We start from the raw sequence: 21,873 nt of genomic DNA on the forward strand, positions 1-21,873 counted from the left end.
TAAATAAATAAATAAATTATTTTTACCCCACAAAAACCAGTCAGTCCAAAATAAAATGATTTTTGCTCCTGGTAGTTTTGAATGCCGTGGCCGCCGAGTTCAAGCATTTTCTAATGTCCCCTGCACTTTAAATCTTTTCTGCCTCAAAATGTTTAACTCCACACCCAGTCAATATGTTGGCTAATGCAACTTGATTTAGGTTGGCGAACAAAGGCACACCTCAATTGTTCATCTAATGACCTGTCAAGCTAACAAATACTGGACTCGCCTCCCCGGAGCCACGACTGCCTTCTGCTTTTACTTCCCATCCCGTCTTCAATCATGCCCGCCACACTTGGTTCTGGCCATATTTTATTCGGAGAAATATATTTTACGATAAACCATCAGCTGTTTGTGCAAAAAAAAGTCATATTTATTCATATTATTTTGTTTTTGAGAGACAATCTAGTTTTAGAGCGGACAGACGAACGGACAGATGGACGGACGGGTAAAATTATTTCGTGGTATCCAATATGCTTGTTTTTTTCGTAAACATCAAATACATTTTATCTGTCCGAATAAAGCTATCTGCCTAAAAATCAAAGACAACTGAGTACTAACATATTTTTCGGATACATCCAAGACAACTTAGCGTAGTCTTTGAAGAACATTAAGATCAAAGACACTTCAATGAAAAATCAAGAGCGATTTATTAATAGCATGAAAGTTTTTGTAAGAATTAAGCCAAGCAGCAAAAACAATACCGCTTTCAACAAACCTTGTATCTTTTATCGAAAAATCAAAGACACATTGGTTATTGATGAATTGAGCATAGTAGCACCGTGAAAATGGAATTTTTGATGACCTGGGGGTATTTCATTTCATAACATCAGCTACCATTTAGTTTCATACCAACGCCGGCGTACATGTTTTGCATAAACACGGTCGAGCGTCAAGTCTTAGATGAAACACGACTGGACGAGTTCATATTGCGTTGCCTCGCGCATCCAAAATCTTACAAAGCAGCAGCACAACCTGCAGATGTTTTGCTCAAGCGTTTTTCACCACAGGGGAGGATTTCCAGTGAAAAAAGTAAATGTTTTAAAGGCCCGCCAGCTGGATGACAAAAGTATGCAAATGAGATACCTGCTACGAGTAAACACTCATGATATTTCTCTTTGCGTACAAGTGAGCCTCAGCCGGCCACCTTGGTGGCGCACAACTGGAGCACGCGTGCTCACTTTCTGCCTATCTTTATTCATGCCGGCCTCGGCGCTAGCCCTCTTTGTGTCCCCCTGGGGCGTGCAGCCAGTCAGACATAAACACTATTGTTTTAGCAGGGCTCGCGCTCTCAGCAGGACGCCGTTAGCCCCCCCCCCCCCGATATTCTCTTCTCCCCTTGTCCTCCTCGCCTGGGCGAAATCCCTCTGCATGGCTCACTGCCCGCATGCATATGAATGCCGAGCGGCTGGCGGCTGCCCTTCACGCTTGCGCACCACGTCACCCGACCGCCCCGTTTTTGTGGACGGGTTGTGCAAAGAAAATACGGTGTCACCATTCCGATGATGTCTAAGCATCTTCTAGTTTCATCAACACCAAATATGATTTCAATGACAATTCATGTCATCGTGTTGTATCCATGCAGCTGACAAAAGGTCCTTTGCAGAGTCGTAAAAAAATGTGTTATACGGAAAGTCAATATTCTCTTGGCAAATAATAAATGGCTGTTGCAAAAATCAATGGAGTTTGCTTATTGCCTAAAAAGTTGCTCTTTACGACCAATCGATCAAAGCGGACGACAACTATTTAAACGGACGGACTGAAGAAATGTTAGCGTTCACTTGTGTATTGTTGATACGAAGCCGGTCAGTAATTCCGGTGTCGTATTTTCAACTTTTGACGAGTGAGGCCGTCTGGGAATTGTCGAAGAAGCTGCTCAAAAAATCTTCCTGACCTTGGCCGGCATCGGTCATCCTTGAAGGAAATAAGCAGACGTTCGCGATGACGCTTCGGCTAATGCGTTTTGCCCCAAATGAGTTGCGATGTTCTTCTGCCGCCTTTGCGCGTCACATCTCCAATTTATGCCCCTCGCCGCTTCCAGGAAGATTCCTATTGATTTCCTATCTCACAGAGTAAATAGGAAGTGCGAGGCCCATTATCTCTCAGCCGGACTGGCTCGCACATGTCTTTATTCAACGAAAAAGCCCGCAGCCCAACAAATGGGATCCCGAGGCACGGACATACGCAGCGGTGTATAATAACGCTATGACTAATGCGATTAAACTCGGCGTGAGCATATAAGCGTAATTACAAACAGTGGTCCTGTAGGCCAAACAGACAGAGAGGTTGCTTTTATTCAACTAAGCTGAAATGTATTGATGGTATGATGCAGCTGGAAATATGGATGCAGGGATGGGGAATCCGGATCCAGAAAGTTAAAATCCTACCACAGTTTGGATTTAGACGTACGTGCTTGAAAGGTGCGCTGACTGACATGACAGGTAAACGAGGGCAACTTTGGTTAAAGCCAAATTGTGGCATGGTTTTATCTTATCCATATTTTTGGCCATTTTAGTACTACCGTATTTTCCGGACTATAAGGCGCACCTAGAAACCTAAAATTTTCTCAAAAGCCGACAGTGCGCCTTATATTCCGGTGCGCCTTATATATGGACCAAATTCCTAAATTTAAACTGGCCCGAAGCATTGTGTCATGAAATCAATCATAAGGGGCCCGCTGAAGACTATGAATCATGAATCAAAAAGACTATGGATCTTTATTTTGTGATTATAAAGTAATTTGTTGCGTCTGAAGTTGAAATAAAAAAGATAAAATGGAGAATGATTTGATTTGGATTAAAAATCTGACATGATGCATCAATGGTGCGCCTTATAGTCCAGTGCACCTTATATAAGGACAAAGTTTTAAAATGGGCAATTCATTGAAGGTGCGCTTTATAGTCCGGTGCGCCTTATAGTCCGAAAAATACGGTATACATACACGTACTCTAATATACATGTATGGTTGGACAGTTGCATGAATGGGCTTTGTTCAAAACTCTAAATTTTTAGGGTTATACAACATACTCGAATAAGGAGCACTTCCATGTGATATTCATAGTTTCTAAAAGATCCTTTCCTGATTAAAGCACTCCAAAAGAGAAAATGAATGCGGCAATTTTGATTTTGAATACAGATGCCCTCTGCTAATCAAGGATAAAATAATGCATTTTAGATTAAGTGGAAGCTCTGTCTGCTTGCAGTGTCTCGGAATAATGTCTACACTTGATCCTCGCTTGTGCTTTTATTTTAACCAAAAACGTTTGTACTAGATTAGTAAAAATCTCAACTTTTTTTTTTTTACTTGGCCAAAAAAGGTACCCAAATGACTTTTGGGTTCATGAAAATGGTGTACATTTGATCTACCGAAAATGAAAATGGTTTGGATTTTGGGTAGAAACATTTTCAATGTGTACATAATTGTTGATATTTTCTGGAAAATAAAAAATCACAGTTAATCCGAATCTTGAGTGTTTAGCATGTTCTTGTTTCAGCCAAACCTGAGTGATCTTTCACCTTCACAGTTATCATTTTTTAACTTAGAAAGACAGCCAATGGAACTTTTTTTTGTTTTTTTAAGACAGCAGGCCAGTGCTTCTACGGCAGCACCGAGGAGCTGATTGCGTATTGATTACATGAACACCGGTGTCACTCTCTCAGCTGTCAGTAGCCGAAGAAGAGGAGGAGGAGGATCAGACAGAATGACAGCCTTCATCATTTCAGTGACTATTTTTAGAGTAGAACGCCAATTTGGTTAAAAATATACATGGAGATTGAATTAGTAAGTCATTCTCTTAATATCTTTGTTTATCCTCAGTCATTTACATGAACATCCAATGGGCAATTAAGACGATGTGACAAACTTGGCCTATAGTGTCACCAATTTCGGTCATCCATCTGTCCATCCAACTAAAAAGAATATTACCGACTTGATCATGCGTCCATCCATCCATACTAAAAACCATCTCCATTTTCTCATCAGTCCTCACTACAGCACTAATGCCAAACACAGCAAATGAACGAAGCTGCTGCTCGTAATTTGACAATGGTGACACGGGCCAAAGGATTGTGGCCCTGGTGAAAAAAAGAAAAAAACAAGCATCTTCTAAGATGAGATATGCTTGTCAGCGTCCCAGAAATTGCTCCCAAGAGCCAATGATGGATAAGGGACGCCACGCTTGTGAAGAGGAAGGGGACCGTCACACTTAACACTGACACTGTTATTGTTGTCGTGCAATTACGAGTCTTTTATAAGACAAAGCATGAGGAAGAGGAGGAAGATGATGATGAGAGTGGTGGGGGGGGTGATGACGGTGTTTCTCGCGTTTTCATGTCCTTGTCTGTTTCTGACATCCACTTCTGTAGGAGTCGACGGAAGCAGGAACAAAATAATTAGGCGGGTTCTTTGTTGCCATGGCACGCCACAGCTTCAAAAGAGGGACGCGGAGAAAAAGTAAATCAGGGAGCATTAAGCTAGATGGCAACAGATTTGGACAAGCAAGATATTCCTCGTCCACTTTATTGCAGAGAATTGGTTGATGTCGTCCGGTACTTAAAATTTGCTATCAAATTTGCTAGTTAAGCATTTTTTTTGTTCCGTTATCAAGTTTACAACTAAAGTCACAGGGACTCTTTTTGATAGCATGAAAGGTTAGCCAGCGCTAGCTAGCTCTTTAAAACCTGTAAATTGATTTTTTTTTTTAATTATTCCCTGTACAAGCACAACTCAGGTTAAATTGGAGAAAACATTTTGGGTTATTTTTTATTCTCAAAATAGATTTGTATATGCTTCAGAGATTCTTTGGTATATTTAGTTGAGGTCAGCATTGGAATTAGTATGCTGTCTCCTTTTTTTCAAAATGATCTTTGCATTTACAGCATACGAGTACCTTTGCCACCTCTCGTTGTTAGTGATTTACTTTAATTATTCACGTTTGGGCCCAGATTTATAGAATTAGCAAGAACGGAAAAGCGGGGTTACTCCTTTTAGCCATGTTTAATTGCTCCCAAGGCGAGGTAATAACAAAGCCTAACGGCTGAGCTGTGTTGTCTAATGAACAACTTCATCACAGATAAAAGTGCCAAATGTTTCTTAATTTGAGAGAGCTGCCACCCAGGCCAGCCTTTTAATGTGAATTATTCCTCAGAAGACAGAATAAAAACAAGAGTCAGCATAATGCAAATGCGGCATGTTGTGGTTAATTTCATGCCGCCCCCCCCCGGAGAGCAAAGACCCCAGATCAAGATTCCTGTTAAATACAAGAAATATATTACTTATGTGTGTGCGGTCACCAAAAGTGTCTTTAATGAGGCACGTAAGCTGCTCGCTGGCCGGCAGACAATTCCAAGTTGGTTGGTTTCTGCGCGTGCGCGTAAAAAGCTCCTACGCGTGCTAGCATCATGCTAATGAAAGGCACGCGTGCTAGCATCATGCTAATTAAATTCAACAAGTGCGGACACAGACAAAGACATCCTGAATTTTTGATTGTTGACAAGAAAACTGCAAGAACATTTTGTAACAATGATGGCAAGAACCAAATCCGGTTACAAAACCCTTACTTGACTTTGTCGCGAACCTTAAACGGCTAAAGGCCACGTGCAAATCCTCTCGAACCACGAAAGCAAAATCAGCTTCAGGACATAAAGGATCAGCTGTAGGAATGTAAACACGTGGTACGGCTTTCACGTGTTCTTGATTCTGTTTCATCTACCGAAGGCAGCCGCGGTGAAAAGCGGGTCGCAATAGACGAGGGCAGCGTTGGAGGAAAACGCTCAGCCTGAGCGTCGACAACACCCCCAGGTTGCAGCGTGGCGCGAGATGTTCTGAGTCAATTTTTCCATTTTTAAATCCTCGCCACGGCCAAACAAAAATAAAGCAAAACAAACCCGAGGCCCCGCGGCTGACACCGCTAGCTCTCGGGCCGTCCGTAAAAAAGTGACAGCGGTCCTTCAACCTCCCACACGCGTGAATCGAACATGTTTGGCAGCTCCTAAGCAGCAGCAGCGCCTTGTCACCTGACAGCCGTGTCGGAGCGAGCGGGTTAAAAGCCTTTTCCACCCGAGAAGGACGTCGGGACGCTGACGTGACCGGTGACTCAATGTGTCCGTCAGCCTGCGCCAGTTCCGCCGGGCTGCTGTCTGACAAACTAATCCATCACGGAGAACGCACACATGGAGAAGTTGGCCCGGTAGGAAATGATATGAAAAGTCATACGAGCGTCACTGTGTCTTCCTAACAAATCTGTCTGCCGCTTATTTGCTTTGGAAGTGACAATTTTCAAAAGCCATGGCTCTGAAACTTTTATGATTACTGTTGTATATTTCTAGTTGCGTTGTTTCACAAAACCGATGTAGACTCCTATGCTTTTTTCGAGAGGGGTCAGGCTCGGCCAATCCTACGGTGGTCCCTGATGCGACGTCGCTAACCGGCAGCGGCATCGACCGTGTGTTTTAGTGAGTGTCGTGAAATCACGAGGCTGACGAAATCCATGCTGCCGGATTCAATGCCGGGAGAGGGTAAAAAAATTGGAGCGGCACCTGCAGAAATACAGCCAAAGAAATATGACAGCAACTAGTCATCACTTGTTGACACGGTACCTGTATATGTTCTATTGATTTATTGTTATCGTATTGATCGTTTCGAGATCTAAATATTGTTAAAAAGAAAAGAAAAGACCAAGCTTTGTGTCACCTGGGGCACCACAATGCTGGAGTCACACATGCGCACCCACATCCAACCCACTCCCACTTCTGCACACCACACACTCACACATATCAACACAACACATTCAGCCCACGCGCACACAGTGAAAATATTTACCAAACATTAGCAGATATTCTTACCATGTTTCCTCTGCAGTGAAATTGAACGTACACATGATTCTTCTTTTCCAACTTGGAATCGTGTCCGCAGTGCTTTTCGTTCGGAGCAGCAGTCAGCAACGTAAGGTTTGCCCGAAGGCCTGAAAGCCAACCGTACTTTGCTCCGTGGCATGCAGACAATTAATAATGCAGACGTGCGAGGATGAGAAGGGAAAGGAGATCCTGCTCAAATTCTGGAAAAGCACCCCGAGCGTGACGGGCGAATGAATGCTCAGAGGCGCGATCGAGTCCCGTGTTATGCTTTCTTTGGAGGATTGTGAACTCAAGCTTGCGGTAATGGGACGTTGACTACATTTGCAATTCCAAATCAAATTCAAAAGCTGGGCCGAAAAATTGTTCGTGAAACTATTTGTGCGACACTTACCAAAAAAAAGGGTTGAACTGACCTCGTCCCTCAGGATCCAATCGAACGGAAAGATTAAACGGTTTGCAACAATGCTACTTGGCACAGTGGTCCTTAAAGCCAAGCTGTTCTTGACTGAGCAAGCAGTCCCCAGTCGTTCGCACTAAATTGGTCCTCTTTCCACTTTCATAACATCCATGATGGAGTCTCTCCTGAGCTACCGCATCAAAGGTAAACACGTTAAGGTGCTTCCATCATTGATGGCTGGATCATAAATAAAAATGTAATCTTTTCCCAGCAGCAACGTCGGTGGCAGCAGGCGGCTTGTTGAATCGTTGACGGCGGGCGGCGGCGGCGGCGGCGGGAATGCTTTTGCGTGGAGTCGGAGGAAATCACTTTAAAGCTGCTCCACATAGCAAACGCCGTTACTTGACAGCAGTCGGCACTCTAATGAATGTTACATTGTGAAAATTAGGTTCCTTCCAGTGTGCGAGCGCAAACTAAAAATGACTATAAAAAAAGTTCCTATCGAATAAAAAGCTCCTGACCTGCTGTGAAAAAAAAAATCCACCGACAGTTGTCTTTTTAATTGCGAGGAAGCAGAGAATGCAGCAAGATTCTTCGATATTTTGGGTTTTGAGCCATCTACGAGTATTTGCCCCTACTAGCTTAGCGTCGCAGTTGGCAGGCAGCTAATAGAGTATCGACCGTATTTTCCGGACTACAAGGCGCACCTAAAAAGCTACAATTTTCTCAAAAGCCGACAGTGCGCCTTATAGTCCGGTGCGCCTCATATATGGACCAAATTGCTATATTTAAACTGACCCGAAGCATTGTGTCATGAAATCAATGATAAGTGAAGACTATGAATCATGAATCAAAAAGACTATGGGTCGTCATTTTGTGATTCTAAAGTAATTTGTTGCGTCTTAAGTTGAAATAAAAAAGATAAAACGGAGAATGATTTGATTTGGATTAAAAATCTGACATGATGCATTAATGGTGCGCCTTATAGTCCGGTGCGCCTTATATAAGGACAACGTTTTAGAATGGGCCATTCATTGAAGGTGCGCCTTACAGACCAGAAAATACGGTACTTGTTCATGTCTGGCACCAACACACAAAGGCATGTCTTGTCATTCGATACTGTGCTAACGCTCACAGGTATGCCAGCTGATTTTTAACTTAGCATCTGAAGATCCAAGTTGTGTTTTTCAAAGTTTATGAACCAAAGAATGCAGACTGGTAGCAATAAGAGTTTGAACAGAGAGAATCATGACGCTATGAAACCAGAATGTTTTCACTGTCTTGCCAGATTTGCATTTGTTTCCTCATTTGGAAAACACTCTCTCTCATTTACCTTCTTCAAGCATGCCGTCTTTGTGCTGGTGACTAAGTGAAGCGTGACAAGAAAAGAAACGTTGTTTGAGGCGCCCGGTCGGGATCTTATGGAGATTGCGTTGAAGGGCTTCATTACTTCTCGCTCTCCCTTGAGGGAAGGCGCGAGAGTTAGTGTTGGCTGGGAGACAAACGGGGAATTTTAGCTTCATATGCTAACTAGCGTGAAAAAAAAATGCCACGTGCTAGAGGATGCGTGGAAGACACATTAGCTAAGGCACGAGAAGTGGAAGTCTAACATGACATCTACTTTGTAAACAAAAACAGTGGCAGTCATGAACAATATTGCAGCGGGGCATGTCCCGCTTTGAATTCGAGAGGGATTCATGACATGGCCTTGTCATTGCTAGCTAGCAATACGCTTTTGGCACCACGTCAAACCTGGTAAAAATAGTTTTGGTTTTGTTTATTTCTACTTTCTACTTGATTCTCCCCTAGGGAAATATAAATAATATATAACCTCTGCAAAGGTGCCAAATCAGACCGTTGACACTTCATCTGCAGTAGCTACAGGCAAGAGCAGCCAAGACAAATGGCCGAGCAGAAAAGGGGGAAAAAAATAAAAACACTCGGCTGGGTTGCTGACAGGTGACACGTACGGCGAATCGCAAAATCGGATACGGCATAAACATCAAGATGCGAGATCACGCGGGTCTTCTGAAATAGATTCGAGAAGAAAACGATGAAGATGTCACTACTGTGAAATGATCTCTGCTGTTGTTATTGCTCAACGAATAACACGCGAATGTGCCGACGATCGTTTCCGTGTCTCGTTTGATTGATCTTCGATCCCAGAGATGCCCTTGCGGCGGTAATAAGCAACTATTTCTTCCCTGGGTACGACTTCCGCGTGAACTTCATTCCAGCATGCTGGTTGAAGACCTCCGAGGCCCGGCCGAGTTGCGTTCGTACGGATTCACACGCAAAGGCCACTGAGCAAGACCGAGCTTTATGGCCCGCTTGGAAACCTCTAAAGCCGTCGATGCCAGGCACCACGTCGCCCCCTCTGGCTGGTCAGATGTGCCCCTGCCCAGCTGCCCACTGTGTTAAAGGGCCAGGGGCCTCCTGCCACCGACTTCATCTGCCAAGTCGCCACACTATGGAGTCCAGGAGCAGCCGCCACGCTTGCTTTTTATAACTTCTTCTTTATTCATGTGACCCGGAAACACGGCAAGATTAGCATTATGAATTAAAGAGCATTTAATAATCCCCGACTTCCCGAGATATGATCATCGCTTCCTGCGTGGTAAGATAATATTTTTCAAAAGAACATCTGGCCCAAGTAGAGCGTGAAATGCCCTTTAAAATGGCTTCTCTCTCTTTCCATGGATCAAAAAGATAAATAGACGGTGAGAGATGAACACAATGCATTCGCGATCGGCATTGTCCAACGTCAGATTCGTCAATTAAGGTCAATTATTGAACTTCAGCTCATGATTCAAAGGAATACAATTTTATGACCTTCTGTCAACTTGTATGTACCGATAATGACATAACAAGCTAATTAAATGGCTATTTTTAGAACCTTGCCATGCGTGAAACGTCACCAAATCGGCAAATATTTCCGCCCAAGGGAATATATACATGTGGTTGGGAGCATTTGAAAATTAGCGCAAGTGAAATTGAGCTGCATATAAATAAATATACGCAGGTTTATTACCTCGATAAAAATGGATTCAAGTTGTAATCGTCCAAAATGGGGGGGAAAAAAAATGATTTTCTTTCTTACACGGTGTGTCCACACTGTAAAAAATCATTTAAGCTGAAAATAACCCAACAAAAAAAGTGACTGAGCGCAATGTTAGCGTAATGTTAGCACAACAAAGCAAACAAGTTACTAAATCTTTAAAATGGGGTTCAATAAAAGGACCAGCCATTCTATAAACTCTTATTCCTTTGTTGCAAAATGCCAGGAAGCCAATTTCGACAAGAAAAGTTCAAATATTTACTTAAATTGCACCATCATCCAATTTCGAAATTCTGCCTTCACCCATTTTTTGACAGCGCAATAAAAATATAACATTTCTATGAGCCGACTGAATCTATTTCTGTGACTAAGACGACAACGAGATCCTATTTTGTAATTCCAAATGTTTCGCAAGCCTTTTACTGCGCGTGTAGATGGGACACGGGAGCTCATTTCTCGGCATCTCGCCCTGTGATGAAATTTACTCGTTTGCGCGGTGACAAGCCCGAACGTAATCAAAAAACATCATTACGCCGCCGTGCATTCCCCCCTGCCGTGCTTTCCGTAACAAATCTAAAAATGCAAATCAGCCGCAGGTAATCTATTGCTCAGCTCCAACGGACACATTTTTGGCGCCGCTCTCTGCTTACAGGTGATCAAGTGGCAAATTTTTTCCCCCCATCTGCCCGCCTCGGCCCGTTTATTAACCGCCGCCATAATGGCCCACCCGAGGGCCGTCCCTCACATCAAGTGCACGCTGTAACTTTGTGTCTTTCCCCGGCAATTGAGTAAGAAGGGTCGCGCCACCTCCTGATTAAACCTCACTCGGTCGGGTTGACTTTGTCGTTTACGCCGCCCCGCCGTTAGCCGCTGGAGAACTTTGGCGCCCGCCGACATCGGCATACGGCTACGACACTTTCACGCCGAGACAAATCCGTCAGCTTGTAAATGGCCTTAAAAGTCGAAGACCCCATTAAAAAAACAGGACGGGCTAATCCTGTGAGATCTATCCAATCCACGCAAATTAATTAACATTTTAATTGCGCTTAAGGCTACACAAATAGAGTAAAATGAGCGTTTTTAATTAAACGCCGTGCTATGATCAACATACTTGTGGATCAGGTGTGGAAAACATTTGTTTAAAAAAGCACGTTGTTGTTTTTTATGATGTTGGAATTCTCAGTGAAATATTTCCTATTTCCCAACAGCCACCCACAGCTGGTTCCCATCTGCAGTTTGTAGTTTGCGCATCGTCGGAGACGACGAGGAACAAAAGAGCGAGCAAAGAGCCTCTGTGTAAACACAAAACATCGGTGAAGCGATATTCTGTAACGTTTCGCTCTCCGAGGCTTCTTTTTTTTTGGGGGGGGGAGGCAAAGTCGTACTTGACAGAACTCGCCGACGTTCCATTTGGGACTAATGCATAAGAAATGGAAATTGGCATCTCTTTGTTGACTGTTGCTCCCTTTTGTCACGGCTGATTAATTAAACATTCGGGAAGGCTCAGTTGTTTGCCTGAAAAGCTTCTCTCTCTCTCGCTCTCGCTGGCTGCCTTACTCACCGACCGACGACTTTGCCACTGCTAACTTTTCCTCAAGCGCATAAAACATGAGCCGGTTGCGGCAGGACTGAGCACTGAACGCTCACAACGGCTTTTGTGGGTTACGTCAATTTACAAGACATCAAATATTCTTGAAATTTGTCATTGGGTTCATTGAAACGTATTTTTGAAGGAAACAAGTGACTTGTTTTGTCAGGTGTATGTGTTTGGCCACTTCCCCGCTTGCCCTGATGCAAAACAGCCACTGAGTGCCTAATAAAGTCCACGGGAAGAACGGCGAGCAAGTAAAGTGGCCGCTGATGAAGTCGAGCTCGTCTCCATGCCGAGCAGCATTAGAATGTAATTACGGCGCGGCCCTAACGAGATGCCGCCATGGCAGACAATCGCGAGCGCGGCGCCACGCTCCCCCGCCGCGTTCCAAGCCTCCTGTGTGGAGCAATCAGACATCTAATCTGGACCGTAAAAAAGGCTGCCTCTCACCTCCGCCGCCGCCGCCGCCATCGCCTGTCAGTTCTACTCCAGACCTCATCAGCGTGGCGGCGCCGCGCCGGGCATCAAGCGTATCAGCCAGCTTGCTGACAAACGGACTACAACGCTTTGCTTTTATCTGTCCGGCATTGCAGCCATTGAATGTCACCATCGCCCTCCCACCCCCTCTTCGCCTCCCCCCCCCCCAAGTACGCGCTCATCCCCGGCGCCGGATGAGATATGTGACACGGGGCCGGCGAGGTGGCCATGTTTCCTGTACGCCGAGGAGCATGGGGGTTAATGGGAAATGAAGGAGAAAGACCTTTTGTTCTTCCTTCTAAAAGGCTCGCACGGATAAGACGTGTGACTTTTCCCTGACTTTCATTTTCCCCGCCGCGGCGGCCATTTTAATTGCCACGCGACAATAGACTGAAGTTGAGGGCGAAGGTAAGGAAAAATGCCTTTGAGGTTGGAAGTAGCCAGGTTGGGTTTAGTTAATGAATAGAGGACATTATGCATTTAAATGTGCATTAATTAGCCATTCGGAGGGCTTTCCCATACTCACTGGAATTTGTTTTAAATTCAGCCCCTGAGGCCGTTTTTATTGAGCCATGTGAAATTTGGTGAGCAGAGTTGAGTAGAGTCACCAAAAAGTTCTCAACAACTAATGCAGGAAAAAAATAGAAGTCTGGCATTTTAGGATCGGTTCAATTATGCAAAGTATCATTTGATATTTCACTTACCAAAATGATATCGTTATTAGTGGACCCACAAAAAGACATTTGCCGTTTTCAGTTTGCAAAATTCGGCGCTAGGATTTTTTTCCCGTGGGGGGGCCATGGACGGGTCGACATTTTTTTTTACAAAATCAAACCATTTTTTAAAAACCATCAATGAAGAGTAAATGGGTGTGCCTCACGGAGGACAAGTGGAAATGTAGAAATAGATTCCCGAAAAATTGGAAAATACCCAAAGATTTGGTCTGGCACCTCGGAAATCTCAAGGGGTGCGGCGGGGACACAAACCCACATAAAAGTTACAAGGATCAGAAAAGACGTACAGTAGCATGTCCACTATTTCAGCTTGAAGCGAGACAATTTCTACGCCGTTGCGGTTTTCTGAAAGGCAGCATAAGACAAAGAGGCTCAAAGGAGGAAACGCGACACTTGGCGACAGCGTCCTCTCCCGACTCGTCCGTCCGGTGTCAAAGCTGTATAACGACGCTCTGATCTCCTTCTGAAGGAGACCCCCTGCCGCTCGGGGGTCCGTTCAGCAGCAGACTGAGACACTGGCGGGGGCCTTTGCCAGTCTCATACATGCATTAAAATTGTGTGATCCTGCCAATGCGCTCCTTTGAATGCATGACGGCGAAGGAGAATTTGAATCTATGAATATATTAGCATTGAGTGAGACGAGCATTGCGTGCCCGGCTTGAGCCCTGCGAGAATGTTAGCTTGTGGCAATTAGCATCCGTCAGTGCTGTTAGCTCAAATGACAGCGTCGCAAGGGGGAGAGATGCGCCGCTCATCTCAAAACATTCGAGGCAATGTCCCTTCTTCGTAGCACGCTAAAGAAGGTAGCGCTAATGCACCAAATGTATACGCCGACCGAGAAACGAAATGGAAGCAGAAGCAGAGTCAAGGATTCTAGGATTGGCCATGATGCGATTCAGGATTTGAGTCAACATTTTAAACCTAAAAAAATTCCATAGATAGAAGTAAAAGTATCAGTATCAGCTTGTTTGCCGCCCTTCACATAAGTTGGCGGGAAAGCTACGACTGCAGAAGCACTGCCTACATTATTACATCTCTGATAATCCATAAATCATATAAAATTCATTGGTGTGCCTTTGATTTCACCCTGAAGCACCTATCCTCAGTTATTTATTAGCATTTTTCAACTTTCTCTTGATCTTCAATCAATCCAGCATGCTTTCTCAGGTGAAACTGGAAAAACCTCCGGCAAGCATGGGGAGAACATGCAAACTGCAGATAGAATGAATCCCAAATCAGTGATCAATATTTCAAATTCATCTTACATTACTTTTAATAATGAAGCAATAATTTATCGAATCTTCCGAAGAGAAAATGCACCACACATGGCCAGGACTCTCCACTAACGACCCACACTCATCCTCAACATATACAACTCGTTTTTCAGTCGAGATGTACCAACTCAAATCTAACTCCTATTTAGGTACGTCTTCGGTACCTTTTTGTGGCATTGCCATCACAGAAAAGGCAAAGTAGGTCAATTCCTAAATAGTCATGTAAATGCCAATGAAAGTGTATAAGCCTCCATCCTCATGTTTGGATGGCCTTGTTGTATTCATGTGATTTATTTTGTCCCCATTTCATAATTATTCGCCCCAGTTGTCTTCCAAATAGTCCCGTCCCACCCAGTCTTGCGCTCATTATATCGATGCCGCGGCGGCATATCGGTGACTCACCGACCGCCGACATCTCGGCCACGGACGCCCGATAAGGACCCTCGATGAACTGCGGCGGATTGTCGTTGATGTCTTGCACTTTGATGATGAACTCGGACGGCGGCTCCAGCGGCTCGTCGGTGTCCGCGTTAATGACCTGGGCCGTGAGCGTGTACTCGGCCTTCTCCTCGCGGTCCAACCTCTTCATGGCGTGGATGTCGCCCGTCAGCTCGTTGATGGCGAAGATGGTGCCGGCTCCCTCGCCGGCTAGCACGTACTTGATGCGCTTGCCGCCTACGTCCAAGTCCGTGTGGAGCTGGAAGAGAGAGTTCATTTCAGCACATCTCAAAACCAAGCAACACACAGGCTGTTGATTTGACGGTGACTTTTTCTCCCTCTTAAATCCTCTCCATCGCTAAAGGTGAGCGCTGATGCAGGACGGAGCTTCCAGGGAGGATTTTTTCCAATCCGACAATGTTCCGCGTCGTTTATTGTTAATAAAGCCGCGTTGGCCACAGTGGAGCAATGGCTCAAACTTCTGCCGTGCACTTCTCAGTGCTTTTTTCTTTTTCCAAACACTAACATGAGCTTCGTTGAAGTTTGTTGTTGATTAGTAATCACACGCTAGGCTAACTGGGCTCTCATATTGTTTTGGATGTTTACAAACACGTAGTAATTGACAGTGATTGTTTTTGACGTTTACAAAAATGCACGGACAAGGTTCGTTATCGGGCAAAAAGCTAATGCTAGCTTTAGCGAAGATTCAAGTGTTTTTGAGACGTTCGCGTTACCAAACTGTCCTCACTGCTTACAAAAACAAAAACATTCGATGGTCGGCCATCTTTGAATCACTTATGATGCTGTGCGCATTGGCCAGCAAAGAATACAAGCTGGCAGGCACGCATGAAAAACATCAACATTCAGCAGCTTTAATTGAATTCCCTGCCACAGCGTTTTCAACGTCAGCCCTTCCGCCCGAGTCGGTCACGCTGCAGGATGGCAAAAATATTTATAATAACAAAACGGTGACCTCTAACGCCAGCCTAAAGAAATCCGCTTTGCCTCGTAGGCAAAATGTTGTTCTTTCCGACACTGACAAAGCAACATTCGCTCCAATTGTCACACCTTGCACTTTTTGTTTGCCTAATTGCGCCATCATTCCGCATGAACGATGTGACTCATTAGGGGAAAAAAACGCCTCGCCACATCTCGCATGCTGAGAAACTCTTTAAACGGACACCGATTAATGACAGCCTGTCATTTTTCGTAATAGTATAAGTGATTTTTTTTTTTTTTGGAGCGTTGATGTCCATTGGTCCCTTCAATGCGAGGGGCAATTGACAATTTTAGCAAACATTTTCTTTAACATGTTGGCTTCTTTGCAGTATTATCAGTTGGGATCAAATTGAAGGCTGACATTTATTCGTTTTGCCGACGCGTGTAAAAACAAATGCCCTTGGTGCTTTAAAGTCAAACTGGTGTTTGATGTTTACAAAAACATTTGGGAAGCTTTGACGTTATCAAAATAAAAAAGAAAAAAAAAGCCGAAAGTGGGTTTGGTGAAGACCAAAGGTTTGAAAAGTAAAACAAGATATGGCGTTTTTTTTTTTTGAAGACTCAGGGCATGATTGTAACTAGCGGGAGCTAAACTGCTAGTTTGATTGCGAGGGCTCTTGAAAAGAGGTGAAAAGCGGCGGACGCGGCTATTTTTGAAAGCTGTGATTCTTTCACCGTGAAACATTTGTGAGCGCACAGCAAGTATTAAATAAAGTTTGAAGTGATTAAATTGAATGTGGTATTAGATGCGAAACAAACATTTTACAAAGAACACAAAAGAAATCAATGGCTGAATTGAAAAATCAGAAATCACATAAAAAGTTTGGTTCATCAAACCCAAGTATGTGCTCATTGAATTTCTGTGTTGCAACGTTTTGCTTCAAAGTCGAATAAGCAAACTGGATATTTACGAAAAAGTACAAATCAAAACGCAGACAAATCCTACAAGCTGTTCACTGAAGACTAACTTGTCAATTTTCCAAAAGGAAATAAAAGTAGACAAGTTGTACTAAAGAGTCAGTTGTCTTTGAAGCTGAAAAAAGACACGCGCTGTATTTGTGGAAACCTGAATAAACTCTATTTCCATCCATTTCCGCCCACCCGTAACTGCATGGCGTTGCTCATCCTGTCAGCGTAGGAGAAGGCGGACAGAAGAAAATATGTCAATCCCAGGAGAAAGTATGTTTTTATTGCAATTACTTGAAACAATCACGCCGTCCTAATGAGGAAGATCCTGTAGATAGTTTTTTCCCTCCTCTCCCCCACCAACACTTACTGGCCTGTTTCCTCACGCTTAAGTGTTCCCCCTCAGAGGGAGCTAATGATCACGCTCTATGTCAGGGCACATGCGAGCGAGGACGTGTGCTCCTCCCTTGCATGTAGCGTGGCGCCAAAGCGGGAACGCTAGGGCGGAGACGCTGTCACGCGTCATGGCGGGATGTCAGCAAACGTCTGCGTGATGCACTCTGAGGCGCAGCATCCGACATCTCGCGTCTCTCGGGAGAGTGGCTAATGTGTCTCGTGCTAAAAGTTTAGTCTATTTCTTAGTCTTGTATTGCCAAGAGTGACAAATTAAGTATATGTTTTCAAAGTTAATACCCAAAGCTCGCTGGCTAGTTAAAGTTGAGTCACTCACTGCTTAGCATCCAGCCATTTTTTTTTGTTTTGTACATGTAGAATTTAGAGGGCTATTTCAATCTTCATCTCGCGTGGGGTGAAACATTTGGAGTTTTTCTAATTCTTTCGGTAACGGCACATCAACCGCCAATCAAACATTACACCTGCGAGGAAAAATATGCCAGTCGTCGCATGATAAGAAGCGAAAAAAGGGAATGTTGCAAGGCAAAGCTGCCACATTTTCATGACGAAATTTCCCATGAGGCAAGGAACCCTCAAGTAGATCAATAACGTATTTACCTAACAATTGAATGCCCCCTCGAGCAATTGTTCCAACAAGGAAGTATCCTCAATATAGTTGATGCTGCCAACAAGGAAATGTTCTCCTGAGAAAAAATAATGCTGTCAACAAAAACCTTTTGAAGGTCAAACTTTTTAAAAAAAAACAAAAATCATCGAAAAACTACAGAAATGTTTTCAACTCGTTCACTACCATTGACGACAATAGACGTCAAACATTCATTTTAACAGAGCTGCCAATGAAAGCGTTCAGTGGGTATTAAAACTACACTTAAGCGATCTCTATCGATCAGGGTAATTCATACCCCGTTTTGGCATCAAACGATGTCGCCCTACTCCAATGAAGGCTCTAAAAGCAAAGCGGGCCGGCGTCCTCATCATTCACAAACACTCCAGCACATTAGCGCCCGAGTGACGACAACGGCGACCGTCTCGCTGAGATGCCGCTAAATGTCGCGATTGTGCCGCGACTCCAGTGTGACAAACACGATGTGCTTGTTAAAAGGAGGCCGCGACCAGACGGGCTGCTGGGGTGGGGAAATGTCATGTTAAGCATGAACTATGCAGGAGTTTGCGTGCTGTTATGTAAAGTGAAAGCTCGAGGCTGCGCGTTTGTATATTTGTTTATGTTACGCCATCGTTGAATGCCAGATGTTGACCTCTTTTGATTCCATTTGTCTTTTTTAACCATGTTTACTATAGAAATCCGTTACGGCTTTTCATAGTTGCATCGACTGAAACTAAGCGATAGAATGAGCGGTGCCATTTCATTTCTTCCGCAAGCCCTCGGGCCGCCGTAGCCTAAATAGTTCCTGCGACTTAAACATCCCTGGAAATGAATCGTAGCTTTTCCCATCCCGTTTGTTGAATTTGGACTCCGTTAATTACACCTCCATGAATAATCTGTAACTCTAAATATTGCAATAACATTTGGAATCCACCAAGCAGATGGCGCAATGCATGATATATGATAGGCTTTGCTATTTTTGGCAACATAGTCCCCCCCTGAACCACCACCAACCCCCACCCACGCCATGTCTTGTGCCATGGCACTTTCTTTCCCCTTTTCATTGACATTGTATTTAAAATAGCCCAAACTCTACGAGCTGCGACGGAATGAATTTAGACTTTTTAAGGCCACATCAGTTCAATTTGAGACTTCACATTCATCCGATTTTGCCATTTTCTTTTCTCCAGTAGACTAAAGGGAATTCACGTCACGCTAAAAGATAAGCTAAAATAAGCTACATGTTGTCGTGGATTAGCTTTAGCTTCTGATAACCAAAATGTAAACACAAACATGCAATATCCAGACCACACTTAATGGCTATCACGTCCAAGCCAAAAAGCTAAGCAGAGCAAAGTGCCTTTTTGTATACAGAGATTAGCATTAGCTTCTGACGATCGGCACGTAAACACAATTTAGCGTCGGGGGGGTAGCAGTCACAAGCGGAACCGCCGAGGCTAGAAAAATCAGAGCGTACTTTTACAAACACGCCGCAGAACGAAACAATTCTACCATTGTGACGATTTAAAAACAAAAACGCACTGAGGGGAGCTCATTTCCAAAGATGCCGAGGTATCACTTTAAAAGCCTCAATTACTTTGCCAAATGGCCTATTTGCACAAGTCAGCTCTCCTCTCGCACAAAGACCAGTGAGGTCTGTTGGGACTGCGTAGCGTCTTTGACACGCAACAATAATCAATATGGCTGCCCAAGGAGGTCAAACGCAGTATCGGAGGAGGCCAACGAGTGCCGCTTGCGAGGCTCGCTTTTCATTCGTTATCGCCGTGCACGCTCTTCCGTTACCGAGACAATGGGAAGGAGATGGTGTCACAGCCCGCGTGCGTGCATCTTTATAAATGAAGCCAACCTCATGTAGCGAAGGGACAGTCATTACAGTCAGAATAGCAAAGTCGCCCACCCTTTGCTTTTGCCGATAACACCAATTAGACCCAAGTCTGTGGGAAAGTCGCAAATATCGTACCGGTTAACCAAGTGCGCTTCAACAACTAAAATATGAATTTACATTCCCATGCAGGAAATTGTCATAATGTGGGCCACTCGTCTGATGAATTCAAATTGTGAGTTTTGGGGGGAAAAACCGTATTTGATTACTACAAAAAGAATCTGGGAGAGGTTCAAAAGGCAAATAAAAGCTTGCTCAGCTTGCTTTTAATGAAACTCAAAGTTTATCCTTTGTTGCTTTCAGAGGACATATTTTGGCTCTCTGACAAAGTGTCAATGAGTTGCTCTGCGGGAGCTAGCAGCACATGCTGAGCTAAAAACAAAACAGGCCGTCCCCGCCCCCTCCCAACCGGCTTGCGGGTTTCGAACCCAGAATGCTAAAAGAACGAAGGACTTCAATGCAGAATACCCTTTGCGTCAAATTGGTCACAGTTCTGTTTTTTTTCCGACAGGGCGCAGATGGGTCGCGTAGCAAGTCGGAGTGAGATTTCTCGGCCCAGATGGAGCGGCTGGGCTTTTGTGATTCATCTTTAAGCATTTCACGCTCGCTCCCGCCTTCTTCATTTCACTCGCGATTTCGCGAAAACCCCGGAACAAACGTCATCGGCGATCTTGTTAAATGTCACGTGCGACAAATAAGTTCCACGTGCGAGACACACGCAAAACTTTGACTACAAAATGGAATGATAGCTACAAATGACTTGTCCCAAGGCGGAATTTGAAGGGCTCATGGATAACTGCCCCATGGCAAAAAAAATGTCTCCGTAATGTCATCTATAAAGCGATCTCTATTTGATCATTTACGTTAACGCAACTCACTAACGTGTCCTCGAAAAGATTTGAACTATTTCCGTGTGCTGCCGATTCAAATGAGGAAATGCGTTCAGACGATCCACCCGCGGTTTCTTCTGTAGAGCGTCAATGTAAAATAATAACGCTCAAGAGCAAACAAAAAAAGCTTTCGAGTGGCTGCCGCAATTCATTTGAAGAAGAAAGGGTCATTTGATGACCTTAAGGGTTTCAATAGAAGTAACATTCCTCCTCCAATTCATCACATAGTTCGTAATGTTAGCTAGAAAAGAAAAAAGGAGAAAACGGGAGTGAAAGTTGGCGACTACCGTTTAATTGAGGTGAATATAAAGCACAGTGTCAGTCTGCCACATATGAACAATCCTTTTTTTTCTCCCATGAACCCCCAATCAGGTTTTTCGCATACTTTATGTACAGTACAATCGCCTATTTCCGTAATTGGGGCTTATATGGAGATGTTCTCCACACAAGCCTGTTGGGCCTGTTTGAACCTTTTGTTTTCAACCTGAAGAGCAAATTAGCGAGCTCAGATGTCACCGTGTAATGGCTCTGTGAAGTTGATAGTGATAGTTTGGAGCAGGAAAAAAAAAAAAAAAATCCATCTTTTTCCCTAGTAGAAATCTATCAGGGGTGGAATGTCGGACAAAACTCGATTCAGGACCAAGAACTACAATTCCGCTGTGCTGCACAAAATATTTTCTATGGGAAAAACAATTATAATAAAATAAGATAAATAAAATAAAAAACAAATAAATAAATGAATAACCCAACATCGCAGAACAGATTGTAGTTTTTTTGTTGTTGTTGAGCCTCTCCGGGTAGTTTAACTACATGAAGATATCGTAGAGTTGACGGATGAGGTCACAGCCTCTCGTCCAATCAACTCCCAAGTCTGATTATGCCGGGTTTTTTTTGTTTTTTTTTCCAACAGTTTCGATTGTATTCTTCCCACATGAATTATGAGAATGACTGGTATTACAGATAATACAACCGCTTCAGTACATCAATATTCAGATGGAGCTTCTTCACATTCAAAGCCAGCGAGGCTCTCTGAGGACTAGAAGGAGGAAAAAAAAGGAGGATTTCAGGCAGTATTTGCTTAGGTCCGAGAACAAAAGGGCGACAGTACACGCAAGCTCCATCGACCGTTAATAATCATCTGCGCCTCGTCCTTTGAGAGGGCTCGTGATACGGGGTGTCATTAGACATGCAAATAACTTTGTCGCCGGGATTAGGAAACGGGGGGAAAATGAGCGAGAGGCACGGAGCCGGCTGAAACAATTAAGCTTGAGATTTTGGCAGCCGGCTCGGGCCT

General features: G+C 44.0%; 1 protein-coding gene across 3 annotated transcripts in view; it reads right to left on the bottom strand.

Moving 5' to 3' along the window:
- Window positions 1–21,873, bottom strand: part of cdh8 (cadherin 8) — a 67,403-nt gene that overhangs the window by 23,801 nt on the left and 21,729 nt on the right. For all 3 annotated transcript variants that reach the window (XM_088370512.1, XM_088370511.1, XM_088370513.1), the window contains one exon: window positions 14,828–15,122. In XM_088370512.1, coding sequence (XP_088226638.1) covers window positions 14,828–15,122 — 295 coding nt within the window. The remainder of the gene's footprint in view (window positions 1–14,827; window positions 15,123–21,873) is intronic.

The sequence above is a fragment of the Syngnathus floridae genome, chromosome 3, assembly GCF_059516105.1.
Source record: "Syngnathus floridae isolate MCC-2025c chromosome 3, RoL_Sflo_1.0, whole genome shotgun sequence".
Taxonomy (NCBI): Eukaryota; Metazoa; Chordata; class Actinopteri; order Syngnathiformes; family Syngnathidae; genus Syngnathus; species Syngnathus floridae.